The sequence below is a fragment of the Enhydra lutris genome, unplaced genomic scaffold (genome assembly GCF_002288905.1).
Source record: "Enhydra lutris kenyoni isolate GAN:26980312 unplaced genomic scaffold, ASM228890v2 scaffoldscaffold2, whole genome shotgun sequence".
NCBI classification, from domain to species: domain Eukaryota; kingdom Metazoa; phylum Chordata; class Mammalia; order Carnivora; family Mustelidae; genus Enhydra; species Enhydra lutris.
The window spans coordinates 54306570-54325947 of NW_019154086.1; the positions used below are offsets into that span (position 1 = coordinate 54306570).

The 19378-nt window shown below is 42.3% G+C and overlaps 1 protein-coding gene across 2 annotated transcripts in view; it reads left to right on the forward strand.

Annotated features, from left to right (window-relative positions):
- LOC111151130 (upstream transcription factor family member 3) overlaps positions 1–18841 on the forward strand; it is a 52866-nt gene extending 34025 nt beyond the window's left edge. For both annotated transcript variants that reach the window (XM_022508920.1, XM_022508928.1), the window contains exons 6-7: positions 8856–8952; positions 11398–18841. In XM_022508920.1, the coding sequence (XP_022364628.1) occupies positions 8856–8952; positions 11398–17852 (6552 nt within the window). In that variant the 3' untranslated portion in view covers positions 17853–18841. The remainder of the gene's footprint in view (positions 1–8855; positions 8953–11397) is intronic.
- The last annotated feature ends 537 nt before the right edge of the window (positions 18842–19378 follow it).

The following is a 19378-nucleotide window of genomic DNA, read 5'->3' on the forward strand; positions in this document are numbered from 1 at the left end:
GCCTTTAATTTCCTTTTGTTGTCTGATTGCTGAGGCTAGGACTTCTAGTACTATGTTGAATAGTAGTGGTGATAACGGACATCCCTGCCGTGTTCCTGACCTTAGCGGAAAAGCTTTCAGTTTTTCTCCATTGAGAATGATATTTGCAGTGGGTTTTTCATAGATGGCTTTGATAATATTGAGGTATGTGCCCTCTATCCCTACACTTTGAAGAGTTTTGATCAGGAAGGGATGCTGTACTTTGTCAAATGCTTTTTCAGCATCTATGGAGAGTATCATATGGTTCTTGTTCTTTCTTTTATTAATGTGTTGTATCACATTGATTGATTTGCGGATGTTGAACCAACCTTGCAGCCCTGGAATAAATCCCACTTGGTCGTGGTGAATAATCCTTTTAATGTACTGTTGAATCCTATTGGCTAGTATTTTGGCGAGAATTTTTGCATCTGTGTTCATCAAGGATATTGGTCTGTAGTTCTCTTTTTTGATGGGATCCTTGTCTGGTTTTGGGATCAAGGTGATGCTGGCCTCATAAAATGAGTTTGGAAGTTTTCCTTCCATTTCTATTTTTTGGAACAGTTTCAGGAGAATAGGAATTAGTTCTTCTTTAAATATTTGGTAGAATTCCCCTGGGAAGCCATCTGGCCCTGGGCTTTTGTTTGTTTGGAGATTTTTGATGACTGTTTCAATCTCCTTACTGGTTATAGGTCTGTTCAGGTTTTCTATGTCTTCCTGGTTCAGTTGTGGTAGTTTATATGTCTCTAGGAATGCATCCATTTCTTCCAGATTGTCAAATTTGTTGGCGTAGAATTGCTCATAGTATGTTCTTATAATTGTCTGTATTTCTTTGGTGTTCGTTGTGATCTCTCCTCTTTCATTCATGATTTTATTTATTTGGGTCCTTTCTCTTTTCTTTTTGATAAGTCTGGCCAGGGGTTTATCGATCTTATTAATTCTTTCAAAGAACCAGCTCCTAGTTTCGTTAATTTGTTCTATTGTTTTTTTGGTTTCTATTTCATTGATTTCTGCTCTGATCTTTATGATTTCTCTTCTCCTGCTGGGTTTAGGGTTTCTTTCTTGTTCTTTCTCTAGCTCTTTTAGGTGTAGGGTTAGGTTGTGTACCTGAGACCTTTCTTGTTTCTTGAGAAAGGCTTGTACCGCTATATATTTTCCTCTCAGGACTGCCTTTGTTGTGTCCCACAGATTTTGAACCGTTGTGTTTTCATTATCATTTGTTTCCATGAATTTTTTCAACTCTTCTTTAATTTCCTGGTTGACCCATTCATTCTTTAGAAGGATGCTGTTTAGTCTCCATGTATTTGGGTTCTTTCCAAATTTCCTCTTGTGATTGAGTTCTAGCTTCAGAGCATTGTGGTCTGAAAATATGCAGGGAATGATTCCAATCTTTTGATAACGGTTGAGACCTGATTTAGGACCGAGAATATGATCTATTCTGGAGAATGTTCCATGTGCACTAGAGAAGAATGTGTATTCTGTTGCTTTGGGATGAAATGTTCTGAATATATCTGTGATGTCCATCTGGTGCAGTGTGTCATTTAAGGCCTTGATTTCCTTGTTGATCTTTTGCTTGGATGATCTGTCCATTTCAGTGAGGGGAGTGTTAAAGTCCCCTATGATTTTTGTATTATTGTCGATGTGTTTCTTTGATTTTGTTATTAATTGGTTTATATAGTTGGCTGCTCCCATGTTAGGGGCATAGATATTTAAAATTGTTAGATCTTCTTGTTGGACAGTTCCTTTGAGTATGATATAGTGTCCTTCCTCATCTCTTATTATAGTCTTTGGCTTAAAATCTAATTGATCTGATATAAGGATTGCCACTCCTGCTTTCTTCTGATGTCCATTAGCATGGTAAATTCTTTTCCACCCCCTCACTTTAAATCTGGAGGTGTCTTCATGTTTAAGATGAGTTTCTTGTAGGCAACATATAGATGGGTTTTGTTTTTTTATCCATTCTGATACCCTGTGTCTTTTGATTGGGGCATTTAGCCCATTAACATTCAGGGTAACTATTGAGAGATATGAATTTAGTGCCATTGTATTGCCTGTAAGGTGACTGTTACTGTATATTGTCTCTGTTCCTTTCTGATCTACTACTTTTAGGGTCTCTCTTTGCTTAGAGGACCCCTTTCAATATTTCCTGTAGAGCTGGTTTGGTGTTTGCAAATTCTTTCAGTTTTTGTTTGTCCTGGAAGCTTTTAATCTCTCCTTCTATTTTCAATGATAGCCTAGCTGGATATAGTATTCTTGGCTGCATGTTTTTCTCGTTTAGTGCTCTGAATATATCATGCCAGCTCTTTCTAGCCTGCCAGGTCTCTGTGGATAAGTCTGCTGCCAATCTAATATTTTTACCATTGTATGTTACAGACTTCTTTTCCCGGGCTGCTTTCAGGATCTTCTCTTTGTCACTAAGACTTGTAAATTTTACTATTAGGTGACGGGGTGTGGACCTATTCTTATTGATTTTGAGGGGGGTTCTCTGAATCTCCTGGATTTTGATGCTTGTTCCCTTTGCCATATTGGGGAAATTCTCTCCAATAATTCTCTCCAATATACCTTCTGCTCCCCTCTCTGTTTCCTCTTCTTCTGGAATCCCAATGATTCTAATGTTGTTTCGTCTTATGGTGTCACTTATCTCTCGAATTCTCCCCTCGTGGTCCAGTAGCTGTTTGTCCCTCTTTTGCTCAGCTTCTTTATTCTCTGTCATTTGGTCTTTTATATCGCTAATTCTTTCTTCTGCCTCATTTATCCTAGCAGTGAGAGCCTCCATTTTTGATTGCACCTCATTAATAGCTTTTTTGATTTCAACTTGGTTAGATTTTAGTTCTTTTATTTCTCCAGAAAGGGCTTTTATATCTCCCGAGAGGGTTTCTCTAATATCTTCCATTCCTTTTTCAAGCCCGGCTAGAACCTTGAGAATCGTCATTCTAAACTCTAGATCTGACATATTACCAATGTCTGTATTGATTAGGTCCCTAGCCTTTGGTACTGCCTCTTGTTCTTTTTTTTGTGGTGAATTTTTCCGCCTTGTCATTTTGTCTAGATAAGAGCAGATGAAGGAGCAAGTAAAATACTAAAAGGGTGGCAACAACCCCAGGAAAATATGCTTTAGCCAAATCAGAAGAGATCCCAAATCGTGAGGGGGAGAAAGGGGATAAAAAGAGGTTCAGAAAGAAGAAAAAAAAAAAAGAGAGAGAGAGAAAAAAAAAAAAAAGAAAGAAACAATTAAAAAAAGAAAACCAATAAAGAAAAAAATATATAAAAAGGAAAAAAAATATATATATATATTAGATAAACTAGTTAAAAAACGTTAGAAAAGAAAAGGGTAAAAGTTAAAAAAATTTAGCAGAAGAAGAAAAATAAATTGAAAAAAAAAAAGAAAAAGAAAAAAAATTAAATTAACTGCAAGGCTAAAGAATCATGGAGAGAAAGCCATGAGTTCCGTGCTTTGCTTTCTCCTCCTTTGGAATTCCGCTGCTCTCCTTGGTATTGAAACTGTACTCCTTGGTAGGTGAACCTGGTCCTGGCTGGGCTTCTTGTTGATCTTCTGGGGGGAGGGGCCTGTTGTAGTGATTCTCAAGTGTCTTTGCCCCAGGCGGAGTTGCACCGCCCTTACCAGAGGCCGGGCTGAGTAATCCGCTCGGGTTTGCTTTCGGGAGCTTTTGTTCCCTGAGCGCTTTCCGTAGAGTTCCGGAGGGCGGGAATGAAAATGGCGGCCTCCCGGTCTCCGGCCCGGAGGAGCCGAGAGCCCGGGGCCCCACTCCTCAGTGCGCCCTCAGAGAACAGCGCTGATTTACTCCCGTCACCCTGCCTCCGGCCGCGCTCCGAGCTGACCGAGCCTGCAACCGGTTCAAGGTAACCCCGAGCTTAGAGCTTACTCCTCGGCTCTGTCTCTGTAGCCGGCTTCCCTGTTCTAATACCTGTAAGCTCTGCGACACTCAGAGACCCCCGATCCTTCTGTGACCCTGCGGGACCTGAGGCCACGCTGACCCTGCGTGGGCTTCACCCCGGTTAAGCCTCTGGAGCGATGTCCCTCAGCGGAACAGACTTTTAAAAGTCCCGATTTTGTGCTCCGTTGCTCCGCCGCTTGCCGGGAGCCGGCCCCTCCCCCCGCGGTCTATCTTCCCGTCGCTTTGGATTCACTTCTCCACCAGTCCTACCTTTCCGAAAGTGGTTGATTTTCTGTTTCTAGAGTTGCTGTTCTTCTTCTCTTCGATCTCCCGTTGGATTTGTAGGTGTTTGCAATCTTTAGATAAGCTATCTAGCTGATCTCCCGCTACCTGAAGTAGTCTCAGCCTGCTACTTCTCCGCCATCTTGACTCACCAAACTGTCAATCATATTTTTTTGTCTTAAATTCTTACCTAGTATCTTCCAAGTATCTTCCAAGATACTTCCTAGTATCTCTATTTTATTCTCTGTGCCCTATCAACCTCCAATGGTACATAAATCTCAGCTTTTAAATGGGACAGTATTCCTTCATGAATATAGCTTTTTGTTTCCTGTGATAATGAGGACAAAATGTGCTTACTGAAAACAAAACAAAATAAAACAAAATGGAAACAATATGGAAGGCATAAAAATGTTTGAAAAATAAATTGACATGCTACTTCCAAGTTATAACTACTGTTATGACTATTATACTATTATAACTATTATTGTTACACATCTTAGACATGTTGTTACACATTGCTTTATGATTATATATCTGTATCTATATCTAGACACCAAGTGCTGTTTTATAACCTGCCTTGTCATTTTCACTCACTGGTATATACTAGACTTTTAGTTACAGATACCCTTCCTCATATGATCTCCTTTCTTTTTCATGGTTATGTAGTGTTTCATTATAATGGGATTTCATAATTTGTCTTAGCCTTTTGGTTAATTTTTAATTAAATTAGTATATGTGAAAATTAATATATAAACATAACAAATAACACTAAAAACCTTACAACAACAATATGAGCCTCTGGACTTCTTGCTTCCCAAGTCCAGTACAACAACTTAAAGGCATCCATTCTCAACTCTTTCTTCTGAAATAACCTTTATATTTTGAAATAATAAGCTTATATTACTATATCTTAATATTTCTATTTTAGATTTTATCTATTGTTTTCTTACTCTTTTCCTTTGGCTTCACCTTGTCTAATCCTCCCAATATAATTCTACTCAAACTTTTGGTTAAATTGGTATTCAGTTTTTTGTTTTTTAGACTGAAAATATGGTTAATTGTAAGAGGGAATACTATTACTATGTTTTGTCTTGTATGTATCTTTTGTGTTTTTTGGGGTCAATAATTGCCTCACTTTTCATTTGCTTACCTGTTTATATGCCAATCTTGATATTTATTTATTTAAATTTTTAAAAATTTATTTTTTATTTTTAAGTGAGCTCTACACCCAATGTGGGGCTTGAACTCACAACCCTGAGATCAAGGGTCCCATGCTCTACTAACTGAGCCTCCTAGGCACCTCTCTCTGTACCTCTCTTTAATTCTTTCCACACTTTCAACAGTCTCTTTAGGGTTACTGCATAGTCAAGTGTATCACATAATTTCTGTTTTCTCTTTTCCTTTGAGACTTTACTTCTGGAACCTTCTGCCGTTCTTCAGTCTCAACTGGTCTTTTCCAACTCTTCTGTTTTTAAATTTCAGCTCTCATACTTTTAATTTTAATTTAATACTTTCAAGAGTCTTTTTCTTATTCTCTTTGTTTTTTTTTCATATTGTATGTTTGGTTCATGAATACAACATTATGTCATCTCTGAGAATGTTACATAGGTTTTTAAAAATTTTTTTCTTGTTTTTGTTTCTTCTAATTTTCTTTTTTTCCCCTTTGTTTTGTTGTTTTGTCTTTCATTTTGGGGACTTTCTTTAAATTTTAGTGATACTTAGCTGTTTTCTCATATTTGAGAATGAGGCATTAAAAAGCTGATTGAATAGGCTTGACTTTTGGTGCCCTAACTGTTGAGTGATTACATGGTAATCTAGTATTATTGTTTTTGTGGCACTAAAAAATATCAGTATTGGTAGCTTGTTTACTTTTGGGACTAGCTATTAACTTTTATTTTCCAGAGAAGAATCCTTCAGCACCTTGTCTAGGAGTGGGAAGGGTGGGAAGAGGAGTATAATGCTGGTTGCCATATTCTGGGAGCTGGTTGGGGAAAGGGTGCTGGAGAGTCTCATGCTTTAGGAGGCAGAATTTTACTTTACCCTCCTGTCTTCATTGAGTTGCCTCATCTTGTCCACTTCTGTGCCAACCATCTCTGAGGCCAAAATTCTCTAGTTCAGATTTTACAGAACTTGTCTCCTGCATCGGTACAGGAAGGGGAAGTCATCCAGCTGCGGAGGATGTGTCTGTGGGAGAGAGGGGGTTTTTATTACTGCGTAAGAAGAGTCTTTCCACCAGTCTCTTCAGTTTAACCCCATACCTTACCCCACCTTTTGTGGTAGCTGGAGCTTCCCGGTCCGGCCTGTACCTCTCCAGGCTTTCAGAGGGCCAGATCAATTTCCTTGCTTCTCAACGCCATCTCCCTTGGCAAGGTCTTACGCTTCACTTTCTTTTCATTCTCTTCTACAGGGTTGAACTTAGTCTTGCATACGTGTGTTTTTTCATTTGTGTGTGTGTGTGTGTGTGTGTTTAATGTACTTTGAGTTTCCTTAACATGATAGCAAATTTAAGGGCAGGAACTGTCTTCTGATTGTTTTCCTTCCTCCATATGTCAATGTACAGGAGTTTCTCAGGAAATTTTGGTGTTTGCCCAGTAATATCTTATTTTCCTGCTCTTGGTTTTCATTCCTACAAGTTTCTCTGAAAGGAAACTATAGTCATTCAACTTCCTTGCTGTCCTAGAATGTGCAATGGAAGTCAGTATTTGGCTCCCAGAAGCCAAGTAGATTAAGATTTTCTTCACTGTTGCTACATGTCCTCAGCCCTGTCTGCAGTAGAGAGGCAAGTAGATGGGCATTATCATGTTTTGCCTTTGTCTCAACTCTTGCTTTAAGAAAGGATAATATTTATCTTTTCTCTCTAGAGTAAAATATTTCCTAGATTATATTGGGTCTCTGTTGGGACTCAATCTAAGAAGCCCAGAATTGTAACTTTGTGAACCAAAGCCCTGAATCACTAATTCCACCTGAAAAGTGTTATCTGAGAAAGTACTGGGGATATTTAATAATATACATACTGGAATAGAAATTAAACATTCACTGCAACATTTTTAATAGCTGAATAATAAAAAAACAAAATGCCTCTTATGCAGATTAAATAGTTGTCAGTAATGGACTCAAAAATAAAATAAATTCAGCCTTTAGAAAGTATAACATAGATATCTAAACTCTACATGGAAATATCTCCAAGATATATTTTTATTTTTCTTTAAAAAATTTTATTTATTTATTTGACAGAGATCACAAGTAGGCAGAGAGGCAGGCAGAGAGAGAGGGGGAAGCAGGCTCCCCACTGAGCAGAGAGCCCGATGCGGGGCTCGATCCCAGGACACTGGGATCATGACCTGAGCCGAAGGCAGAGGCTTTAACCCACTGAGACACCCAGGTACCCCTCCAAGATATATTTTTAAATAAAAAAGAACAATGTAGCATACTGTTTATCTGTTCTGTGTTGTTGTTTTGGTTTGGTTTGGTTTTTTTTTTTTGGATAGATAAAAAATCCCTGTATTAGCATAGAATGTTTCTGGAAGGATATACAAGTAACTTTATGGCAGTTGCCTCTGGAATAAGGTCTAGAGAACTAAAACCAAAAGGAATGTCATTTATTATGTTTTATTTTTAATAATTGTTCATAGAGTAAAGAAGTCTAAAATCTTCACATGGCCTTGAAAGCCCTCTCTGGCCTCTTCCTCCTACCATTCTTCCCCTATATACTTCACTCTAGTTCCTCTCACTTCACCATGATTCCTCCAGTGTGTGAACACAGCCCTGCTTGGGGGCCTTTGTCCTTGTTGATCCTAATACCTGGAGCCTTTTCCTCCAGGTATCCATGGGGCATACTTCCTGGTACTTCCTTCAGGTTTTTGCTTTGTCTAACGAGAGGCCTTCTCCAGCCTATCCATGCAAAATAGATTATAGTACAGTATCTTAGTTTGGGCTCTTATAAGAAAAATAACATAGCCTGGGTGGTTTAAACAACAGATATTTACTTCTCACAGTTCTGGAGGCTGCAAAGTGTAAGCATACATCAGTTCCTGGTGTAAGTTCTTTTCCTGGCTATGTCCTCGCATGACAAAGAACACGATCACCTCTCTCATATCTTTTCTTCTAAGGGCACTGATCTCATTCATGAAGGATCTACCCTCATGACCTAACTACCTCCCAAAGGCCCACCTACAGATACCATCATATCAGGGATCAGGGGTTCAACATGAGTTACAGGGGTTCATAAACATTCAGTCCGTAGGACAGAGTGACCTCTGCCATCTCTGGCCTCCTCTTTACCCTGCTTTATTTTTTCTTCATAGCACTTAGCACTACCTGATTTTATATAAATATATAAATATATATATATGTGTGTGTGTGTGTGTGTGTGTGTGTGTGTGTATAAATATATATATAAAACTTGTATATTCCTGCATGTCAGGAATTTTGTCTGTTTTGTTTATTATATCTCCAGTGCTTAGAACAGAACCTGACACATAGTAGATGTGCAATAAATACTTAGTAAATGAAAAATGAACAGTAGAAGCATTTGAATATGGTGCTTGTTTAATTTTGAAAAGATGCATATCACATATATGTGATAAAACCAAAGCTCTAAGTTTCTTTTGGCAAGTTCTTACTCTTCAGTGAAACTTTTAAATGGTTAATTCTCTTTGGCAGAGCAAGAATATGATCCTGGACCAAGCCTTTAAATATATAACAGAATTGAAAAGGCAAAATGATGAACTCCTGCTTAATGGAGGAAACAATGAACAAGGTAAAGATTTGAAGATTCTTTTTGTTCAGTGTTCAGGTCTTTGTGTCACAGGGCAACTTATAGTGGATACAGAAGGCTTTTTTTGACCAGAAACATTGTTAAGATTGTATCTTCAGTGGGTCTGAGAGAATAGTGTTGTAAAATAAATTCATCGTAGTTTACCTACCCACCCGCTCCTTGAACAACTCTAATCTTTCAGGCATACAGAATTTTGATTTTGGACTCTTCTGTGTACTTTGTGTTTGCTTAACTCATGAGACAAATAATGGTGGATCTCTTTTATTCCACTTGGATCTTCCAGCTAGGGGACATAGGGGAGAGTCCTGCTCAGTGTAACTTAAAAATAAAATAAAGATACTCCCGGGGCCAAGACTTAGCTGTGAATTAACTCAAAAGGTCAAAACATTCCATTCATAATTGTTTATATTGCATGTAATGTGTGTTTCAGACTGCCTGATCATTTAATGGAATTTGATTTTTATTAGTCATTATTTTTTAGATAATCACATTGTTAAAAAATTTTCAGTTTTTTATAACAGCTGAAAAGAAAAATATCCCAAGCAAGTGTAAAGCTCAGAGCAGTAGGCAGTTTGAATTGTCCTTTATTTATGGCTCTGATTAGAGCAGAGAAAGAATTTCCTGTGACAATTCAGTAGGTCACCTTAAAAGGAGAAGAATAAAGGTAGAATTTGCTGAGGTGGGGGCAGCGTTGGGCTGTGTTCATTGTATATCCGGAAGGCCAGCCTTCTGAATTCTCATTGCTTACTTTAAGTTAGATGTCCACTTACCCTCCCGCCTCCCCACGTCAGCTGTCTTTTACAACTCAGGCCTTGTCATAATACTTACTTGGTAACCGTTCTGAGGCACTCCACAGAAGGGGTGTCAAGGCCAGAATGCTATGTGGACTTTTCTCAGGAGAGCTCCTTTGGTTTCACAGCCTAGAGGCTGAGGCAGTCAAGCTACCTCAGGGAAAAGGGAGCCTGTTCGAAGAATACAAGTTGCCTGGGGCTCAGGAAACACTGAGCAGGTGGGCCCTGGCTTGAGGTAGCTTAAGTCACCAGCCTTTCTTTGATTCTTTTTGGTGCCTCTGCTCTTTTCTCTTTTCTTCCCCCAGCAGCTTCCCCACATGCTCACTGCCCACATGACAGGCTGCGCTGTGGTCTGAGCGGTGGCCCTGGGAGTCAGGCCCACCTGGGCTGAGTCTCCTCTTCACTGACGCAATCAGTACCTGTGCTTATTACTTCACCTCTCCCAGTCTCAGTTTCCTTTTCTTAAAATGAAGATAATCCTAGCATGTATGTGGTTGATTTTTAGACAAATTTATGTGATTACCCTGAGTCTGTTTCTCATATCTCAAAATATTGATGACAATAGGTAGTTCCCATCTCATGGTTGTTATGAGGATTAAAAGAGATAATGCAGGTACAGTACTTAGAGTCAAGCTGGCATATAGTAAATGTTACCCATTGCTGTGGTCATTGTTATTATTGTTGTTAAATGAGACGATGAATGAAAAGTGCTTATAGTAAGTGTGTAGTAAGTGAGAACAGTCATCATTATTATTGGGTCCATAATAATTGTCCAGTTATTTCTGATGTTCATGGCACACTGGCATCTTTCTTCTGTGTCTCTTAGTTTAAAAGTCTGAGAAGAATAATCTGCTAGTCTCAACTCATCCTCATCATAACAGAACTTTTTATTTCAGGCCCCCTCAGAGGGCACTGGCTTTGAAGATTGGCCGCCCTTGGTGGAGGGAGAGTGGCAAGACAGGTGGGATGTGTGGGGTCACAGAGCATAAACAACAGCAGCCAAGGCTGCCCCAGTCATAGGATCTGTGGGGGAAGTTCTTCCCCTTTGGAAAGAAAGAGTGGGGTGTGACAGCAGTGTATGTATCTTGGCGCTCCCAAGGAAAATTCAAGTTCCATTATTGATGCTCTCGTCGGTACTCTACTACTTTACTTTCACGCGTTCACTTGGGCTCTGTTGTTTCCGAATGAAATAGGAGTCTAAAGCCATTTATAAAGGGGACTACCCACTACTACCACAAATAATGTTTGCTGTTACAGCCTATCATATTGATACTCAGTGCTGTTTTCCTGGCACGTTACCATGATAACAGTATATCTTTCCTCCTTTTGCCTTTGGAGCTGCCCTATTGGGAATTTTTGAATTGGGAATTTTGAGATTTCTACATTGTGAGTAATTTTGGACCTTTGGGTCATTGACCGTCAACGATACATTTTTTAAAAAGGATAGAATAGAGGCTTGACATACCACTGTAAAAAGGAGAAAGAATTTGCTTTAGAAGAGAACTGAACATTCTCAGTTGAGCTATTTAGAAAGACTAGAATTAGAACTGAGTAGTTAGCACACAGCTTTTTCTTAAGTTACTGTAAATACTGGCATTAACAGGTAATTGTTTCATTTTTATTTTTAATATTGTAGCTGAAGAAATTAAAAAGCTACGTAAACAACTGGAAGAAATTCAAAAAGAAAATGGCCGATATATCGAATTACTGAAAGCAAATGACATATGCCTATATGATGACCCCACAATCCACTGGAAAGGAAATCTTAAAAACTCAAAGGTCTCTGTTGTTATTCCCAGCGATCAGGTTCAAAAAAATATCATTGTTTATTCTAATGGGAGTCAGCCTGGTGGAAATAGCCAGGGAACAGCTGTTCAGGGGATAACCTTTAATGTTGGTCATAATTTACAAAAGCAGACCGCCAACGTGGCACCGGTACAGAGGGCTTGCAATCTGGTGACTCCTGTGTCTATTTCTGGAGTTTACCCTCCTGAAAACAAGCCATGGCATCAAACCACAGTTTCTGCATTGGCCAGCCAGCCTGTTCCTCTTTGTCTTCCTGCTACCATTTCTGCTCAAAACATTCTCGAGCTTTCCACCTCTGAAAGTGAATCGAGTGTGCTTGGTGCCACCAGTGGCTCACTGATCGCTGTTCCCATTGGGCCTGAAGCCCACCAACATCGTCCCTTGCACACATGTCTGAATGATCAGAATTCTCCTGAAAATAGGAATGGGCAAGAGAGCCCCAAATTAGTGAGGAAAACAGTCCCTTGTGCCACAAGCATCCCCACCGCTTCCTTGGCAACTGCTGCGAAAGTACACCATGGAAGTAAGTCCTGCCTGAGCATACAGGATTTCAGAAATGATTTTCAAACCACCTTCGTTGTTTCAGTTACCACCACAGTCTGCTCCCAGCCCCCCAGGTCTGCAGGTGATTCCTGTCCAGTGAGCATTAGCAAGGGCGCAGACTCTGCAGCTGTTACTGCAGTGGTGGCCCCCTCTGCCCCCGGAGGAGGGAAGACCGCCGCTCCCGTAAGCACTCTCTCTGCAAGCCCTTTGGATAGTAGTTGGACACTTTCTTGTTCTTTGCCTTCTTCAAGTGTTAGCGCTTCAGATTTAAAAAACATGAATAGCCTTACCCGAATCTCCTCCGCTGGAAACACACAGACAACATGGACTACTCTGCAACTGGCGGGAAACACTATTCAACCCTTGAGCCAGACACCGTCTTCTGCTGTGACTCCAGTAGTAAATGAGTCTGGTCCCAGCCCTACCACAGCCAACCATGGGAGACCCGTCGCTACAGGTGTTAACTTGAGTAATTCCTTTCCAGCAGATGGGCAGGCAGTTGAGCAAGTGGTTGTAACCTTGCCTTCTTGCCCGTCTTTACCTATGCAGCCGCTGATTGCCCAACCACAAGTTAAATCTCAGCCTCCAAAAAATATCCTTCCTTTGAATTCAGCAATGCAGGTTATTCAGATGGCTCAGCCCGTTGGGTCGGCTGTTAACACAGCTCCAGGTAATCAAAACGTTATCATTCTCCAGCCCCCCAGCACGACCCCTTGCCCAGCGGTGATGAGAGCAGAGGTTCCCAACCAAACTGTGGGTCAACAGATAGTGATCATACAGGCAACTAGTCAGAACCCCTTGCCGCTCCTCTCTGCTCCACCTCCTGGTTCTGTTCGACTCCCTGTCAATGGAGCCAGTGCTCTAATAGGGTCTAATAATTCAGTGCAGACTGTTTCAACCCCACAGACTTTTGGAGGAAAGCATCTTGTCCATATTTTACCAAGACCTTCATCTTTAGCAACATCTAGTTCAACACAAACTTTTTCTGTTACCATGTCAAACCAACAGCAGCCTCAAACCATTTCTTTAAATGGACAGCTCTTTGCTTTGCAGCCTGTGATGTCCTCATCAGGAACTACAAATCAAACCCCTATGCAAATTATCCAACCCACCACCAGCGAAGATCCAAATACCAACGTTGCCCTGAATACGTTTGGAGCTTTGGCCAGCCTCAATCAAAGCATATCGCAGATGGCTGGGCAAAGCTGTGTACAGTTGTCTATTAGCCAGCCTGCCAATCCTCCGACTGCTGCAAATAGTCAGACCACCCCAGTTAACAATGTTTCATTAACAACAACTGTGGCATCTCCTGTGACAACTGATAATTCGGCCACACTACCCAGTGCTTACAGTCTAGGAACTACTCCCTCCGTGAACGCCGTAGCTTGTTTACCTAATGTGAAGTCGAAAAGGTTGAATAAGAAGCCAGGTGCCAAGAAACACTTAGCAGCTAACAAGTCGGCGTGCCCCCTGAATGCAGTCAGAGACGTGGGCAAGTTTGACTGCGCCAGCGCTGACGCCACAGCGGAACCATCATGTAATAATGACGGACTGCTGGAAAGCCTCCCTGTTGGGTTACCGTCTGTCGCCGGGTCCCAGGCAAACAGTGTAAGTGTTTCTGGTGCACATTCTGTGGACGTTCTGAATTCTGAGTCAGTGGTATCTGAATCTCTACCCGAATCTAAGTCAGCAGAAGAGACTAGCTCTCCCTCCCAAGAATCTGTACCGAGTGAACATTTTGTCATGGCCCCAGCACAATCCAAAGATTCTGCCCCCATCTTGCAACGCGAGGCCCCTCAGGATAAGCCAGCAACTAGTTTGGCGCTGTCAGATGCTGCCAAATCCTGCGCTTCAGCTCACGCGTCGATTCCGCCTCCGAATGATCCCCACGTTTTGGTTTCTCAGGTTTCGGGTCTGTCGTCTACCGCCAGCACTGCCGGTACGGACTGTGTCTCTGAGGTAGAGGTCATTGAGGAACCTTGCGGGGTAGAGCAAGATTCACCTGATACGTTGCAAGCCACAGGTCTCTTAAAGGGGCCGGGTTTGACTGCACTGCTTTCTGGTCTCGAGAAAGAGAAGGACCCTCAGAAACTCTCTCTTTCAGTCCAAGTGGACCATCCTGACTTTTCTTCAGAAAACTCTAAATTGGTTGATGCAGGTGTCGATTTACATCCCAAACAGGAGCTCTTACTGATGAGCAGTGACGATAGAGACCCGGGGCCGCCTCACTCGTGCGTCCCTGATCCGGAGGTCATCAGTGGCTCCTTGCTGGTCAGCAGACAGGCGGACTCTCCCATGTCAACCAGCTCTGGTAGCAGCCGTAGTTTCTCAGTGGCGTCCATGCTTCCTGAAACGACTAGAGAGGATGTCAGCAGCAGTACAACGACCAACACGTGTGACAGCTGTACCTTTGTAGAGCAAACTGACATCGTCGCTCTTGCGGCAAGAGCTATTTTTGACCAGGACAGCCTTGAGAAGGGAAGAGCTGGCAGCCAGGCTGACATGAGGGACGTCACTTCGAAGCCTGCCGAAGCATCGCCTCTAGAGGGGGACCAGCCTTTCAAAACACAGGTATCTAAAGAGGGTGGCGCAGGACAGGCAGAAGCAACACCAAATGAATTTACTTCTCAGGATTCGATTGAAGCCACAGTGGATCGGCCCCTTGGGAAACCAAGTTGTTCTGTGGGAATGAAAACATCCAGTGCCTCTTTACAGGTTTCAACCTCTCAGTCACCAAGCATCACCAGTTTGAGCGTGAATAATCTTATCCACCAGAGCAGCATCAGCCATCCTCTGGTCAGCTGTGCTGGTTTGCCCCAAACTTCAGAGCAAACAACTGTTCCTGCAACGGTTAATCTCACGGTGGCATCTAGCTCCTACACCGGTCAGCCTCCCGGACCAGCTCTGATGACCGAATATACCCAGGAACAGCTCAGCACCATAACTGGCACCATAGCAAATCCACAGATCCAAGAGCCCCTCTTAAAGCCAAGCCAGGAAAGCCGCAAAGACTCTGCTAAGCGTGCTGTCCAAGATGACCTTGTATTGTCTTCGGCTAAACGTCAGAAGCATTGCCAGCCAGCCCCGCTGAGGCTTGAGGCAATGTCCCTGATGAGCCGAACTCCAGACAGCATTTCTGATCAGGCTCAGATGATGGTCAGTCAGCTCCCTCCCAACTCTGCGAACTCTGTGGTGCCCATCAGCAACCCAGCACATGGGGACGGCCTCACCCGACTGTTCCCACCTAGTAACAATTTTGTGGCCCCCGCATTGAGACAAACGGAAGTGCAGTGCAGCTCTCAGAATTCGGTTGCTGAGCAGCAGCAGACCCAGGCCAGTCAACATCTCCAGGCCCTGCAGCAGCATGTTCCGGCCCAGGGGGTGTCCCACCTGCACAGTAACCACCTCTACCTAAAGCAGCAGCAGCAGCAGCAGCAGCAGCAAGCAGCGCGAGAGAGGCATCACCTGTATCAGCTGCAGCATCACATACCTCACGCAGAGAGCTCTGTCCACTCTCAGCCCCATAACGTCCACCAACAGAGGACTCTACAACAGGAAGTTCAGATGCAGAAAAAGCGGAATCTTGTTCAGGGCACTCAGGCCTCTCAGCTTGCCTTGCAACCAAAGCACCCTGGAACTGATCAGCCTCGGCCCAAGAGCGGTCAGCCACACCCCCACCATCAGCAGATGCAGCAACAGATGCAGCAGCACTTCGGAAGTTCGCAGCCGGAGAAGAGTTGTGAAAACCCTTCGGCCAGCCGGAACCACCATAACCATCCCCAGAACCATCTCAGTCAAGATCTTCTGCACCAGCAGCCGGATGTTGGGAGCAGGCAGCAAGGTTCAGGGGTTTCTTCGGAACACGTATCTGGGCATAACCCAATGCAGAGGCTTCTGACATCAAGAGGCATGGAGCAGCAAATGGTTTCCCAGCCAAGTATTGTGACGAGACCTTCAGACATGACCTGTGCTCCACACAGGCCAGAGAGAAATAGGGTTTCAAGTTATTCTGCTGAGGCACTCATTGGAAAGACGTCTTCTAATTCCGAGCAGAGAATGGGCATATCAATTCAGGGTTCCAGAGTTTCAGATCAGCTTGAAATGAGAAGCTATCTTGATGTTCCCAGGAATAAGAGCTTGGCCCTTCACAATATGCAGGGTCGCGTGGACCATCCCATTGCCCCGGAGATCCGCCTTTCTGACTGTCAGACGTTTAAACCAAGTGGAGCTAGTCAACAGCCCCCGAGTAATTTTGAAGTACAGTCCTCAAGAAATAATGAAATAGGTAACCCTGTATCATCCCTGAGGACTATGCAGTCCCAGGCTTTTCGAATCAGTCAAAACCCTGGTCCACCACCAATCGACCGCCAAAAGAGATTACCTTATCCACCGGTTCAGAGTATCCCAGCAGGAAATGCCATCCCACCAAGGGACAGTGAAAACACATGCCACCAGAGTTTCATGCAGAGTTTACTTGCCCCTCACCTTGGTGATCAGGTCCTTGGAACACAGAGACCACTCTCGGAACATCAGAGGAACACACAGTGTGGTCCATCCTCTGCCATTGAATATAATTGTCCCCCAGCTCATGAAAGTGTACATATTAGAAGAGAGAGCGAGAGTCAGAACAGGGAAAGCTGTGACATGTCCCTAGGTGCAATTAACACCAGGAACAGCACCTTGAATATTCCTTTCTCCAGTTCTTCTTCTTCAGGAGATATTCAAGGTCGAAACACAAGTCCCAATGTTTCTGTGCAGAAGTCCAATCCCATGAGGATAACTGACAGTCATGGGACCAAGGGCCACATGAACCCTCCAGTCACAACCAACATGCATGGGGTTGCAAGGCCAGCTCTGCCCCATCCGTCTGTGTCTCACGGAAATGCTGAGCAAGGGCCTCCTGTACGTCCAACTAACTCTTCAGTTCCCCAGCGATCAAGGCATCTCTTGCAAGACAGCAGTGGTTCCAAAATCCGTCAGCCTGAAAGGAATCGTTCTGGAAACCAAAGACACAGTAATGTCTTTGATCCGAGTCTTCCCCATCTTCCTCTGTCTACTAGTGGCAGTATGATTCTTGGACGCCAGCAGCCCACTACAGAGAAGAGAGGAAGTATTGTTCGTTTCATGCCCGATAGCCCACAAATACCTAACGATAATTCGGCACCTGACCAGCATACACTATCACAAAATTTCGGTTTTCCTTTTATTCCTGAGGGTGGCATGAATCCACCAATAAATGCTAATACTTCTTTCATTCCACAGGTAACTCAGCCTAGTGCCACTCGAACGCCAGCTCTCATCCCTGTAGATCCCCAGAATACTCTACCCTCTTTCTATCCCCCGTACTCTCCTGCTCATCCTACACTGTCCAATGATATTTCGATCCCGTATTTTTCCAATCAGATGTTCTCAAATCCTAGCACTGAGAAAGTCAACAGTGGAAGCCTAAATAACCGATTTGGATCAATTCTGTCTCCTCCCAGGCCTGTTGGTTTTGGTCAACCAAGTTTTCCTCTGCTCCCTGATATGCCGCCAATGCACATGACCAACTCTCACTTGTCCAACTTTAACATGACATCTTTGTTTCCAGAAATAGCTACAGCTCTTCCGGATGGCTCGGCAATGTCACCTTTGCTTACCATAGCAAACTCCTCTGCCTCCGACTCTTCCAAGCAGTCCTCAAACAGACCTGCCCACAACATAAGCCATATTTTAGGTCATGACTGCAGTTCAGCTGTCTGAATTTTGATAGACTAAATGTCCATATATCGGCTGAGACTACAGATATGTTTGTGTGCGTGTGCACACGTAATGCACATGGAGAGGGAGATCGTGTGTGTGTGTATCTGTGTTTGTATGATCAATTTCCAGTTACCTTCTGAATGTAGGGAAGTCACGTCAGAAATGATGCGAATCATGGGTTGTCAAAAACAAATTATCTTTTCATTTTTAACTGCACGGTGTGCTTTTTAAATTTTCTGAACGGAGTTAGATTTTCAAGTTTGATTTGGAATCTTATATTCCCTAAATACTAATCAGCTGTAAGTTGGAGGAGATCCTTTTGGCATGTGCTGAGTAGTAGGAAAGAACCCAGATTTTAAACTTGATTGTTGATCATTTGTAAAATAGGTACTTGAGATAGTTGAATTGCTCTCCAAAAATCCAGACACTTTGATGCAATGCAATGGCACATCACCAAATGCTTGGCCGATATCCACATCTAGAACAGTTTCTTACTCATGGCAGGTGTTGAATTAATATGGAATGAATGCCCATGGTTAAAGTCAAGCAGTTAGCAGGTAAATGAATTGTTTAATCAGCCTTTACTCCCAAGGTCTGGTTTAGGTAGAGGCTTCCTTCTTAATTATAACAATCCATCAGTTATCTGAATTTAATGTCTTTTCTTCACATTAGAGAGCCATTTTATCTTTTAATGTGCCAAGACCCTAGAACACAAAGGTCTTCCTTACTTAGCCTTAAAAATAGCAATCTAAAAAGCAAAGTACATAGACATTCTCCATTTTGCGCTTGCATTTTACATCAGGTCATAAGGGTAAAGCAGTTGTATTGTGGAGTTTCGCTTGTGTTCAGTTAAAGATTGTTGTTTCATCAATTAAATTTTGTTTCAGTATTCTCTCTTCATTCTGTTCATTTGATCCTGAAATAATTTCTTTTATATTTGTTTAATCATTAGGGACTGCTCAGTAAATAGTGTTTGGAATCTACACGATTATTTGAGCCTTACTTTTTAAATATTTCTGAGCAGAGTCTTAAGCTCTGTCAGTATTTTCACTTACTGATATTTATATTTAAAATATGGCATTGTATGTTACATTATTACCCTTCATAGTAGACTTATAATGAGAAGATGAATTTGTTCATTATTTTTCCTGATGGCAGATGTGAAATGGTGCTTCAGAAAATTGTCTTTGTATATGTTCAGGTGTGTGTATGTATGTGCATGTGTGTGTGTGTGTGTGTGTGCACAGACATAGATTTTAAAGTATAAGCTGGTCCTTCAAAAATTGTCCTGCCATCTGGAAATGGAAATTGTGACCTGAGACTCGCTGAAGTATTGGAAAACTTGATGTCAGGGTTTTTAAAAGCCCCTTAGAAGTTAATTTTGTACACACATGTGCACACACACACACACACACACACACACTAATATATTGAATTTAGAAAACTTAAAGCCTATGAAAACAACCATATATACTCATATTCTCAAACCTATTTGTTGTTGTTGTTGTTATATTCTGCCAAATAGG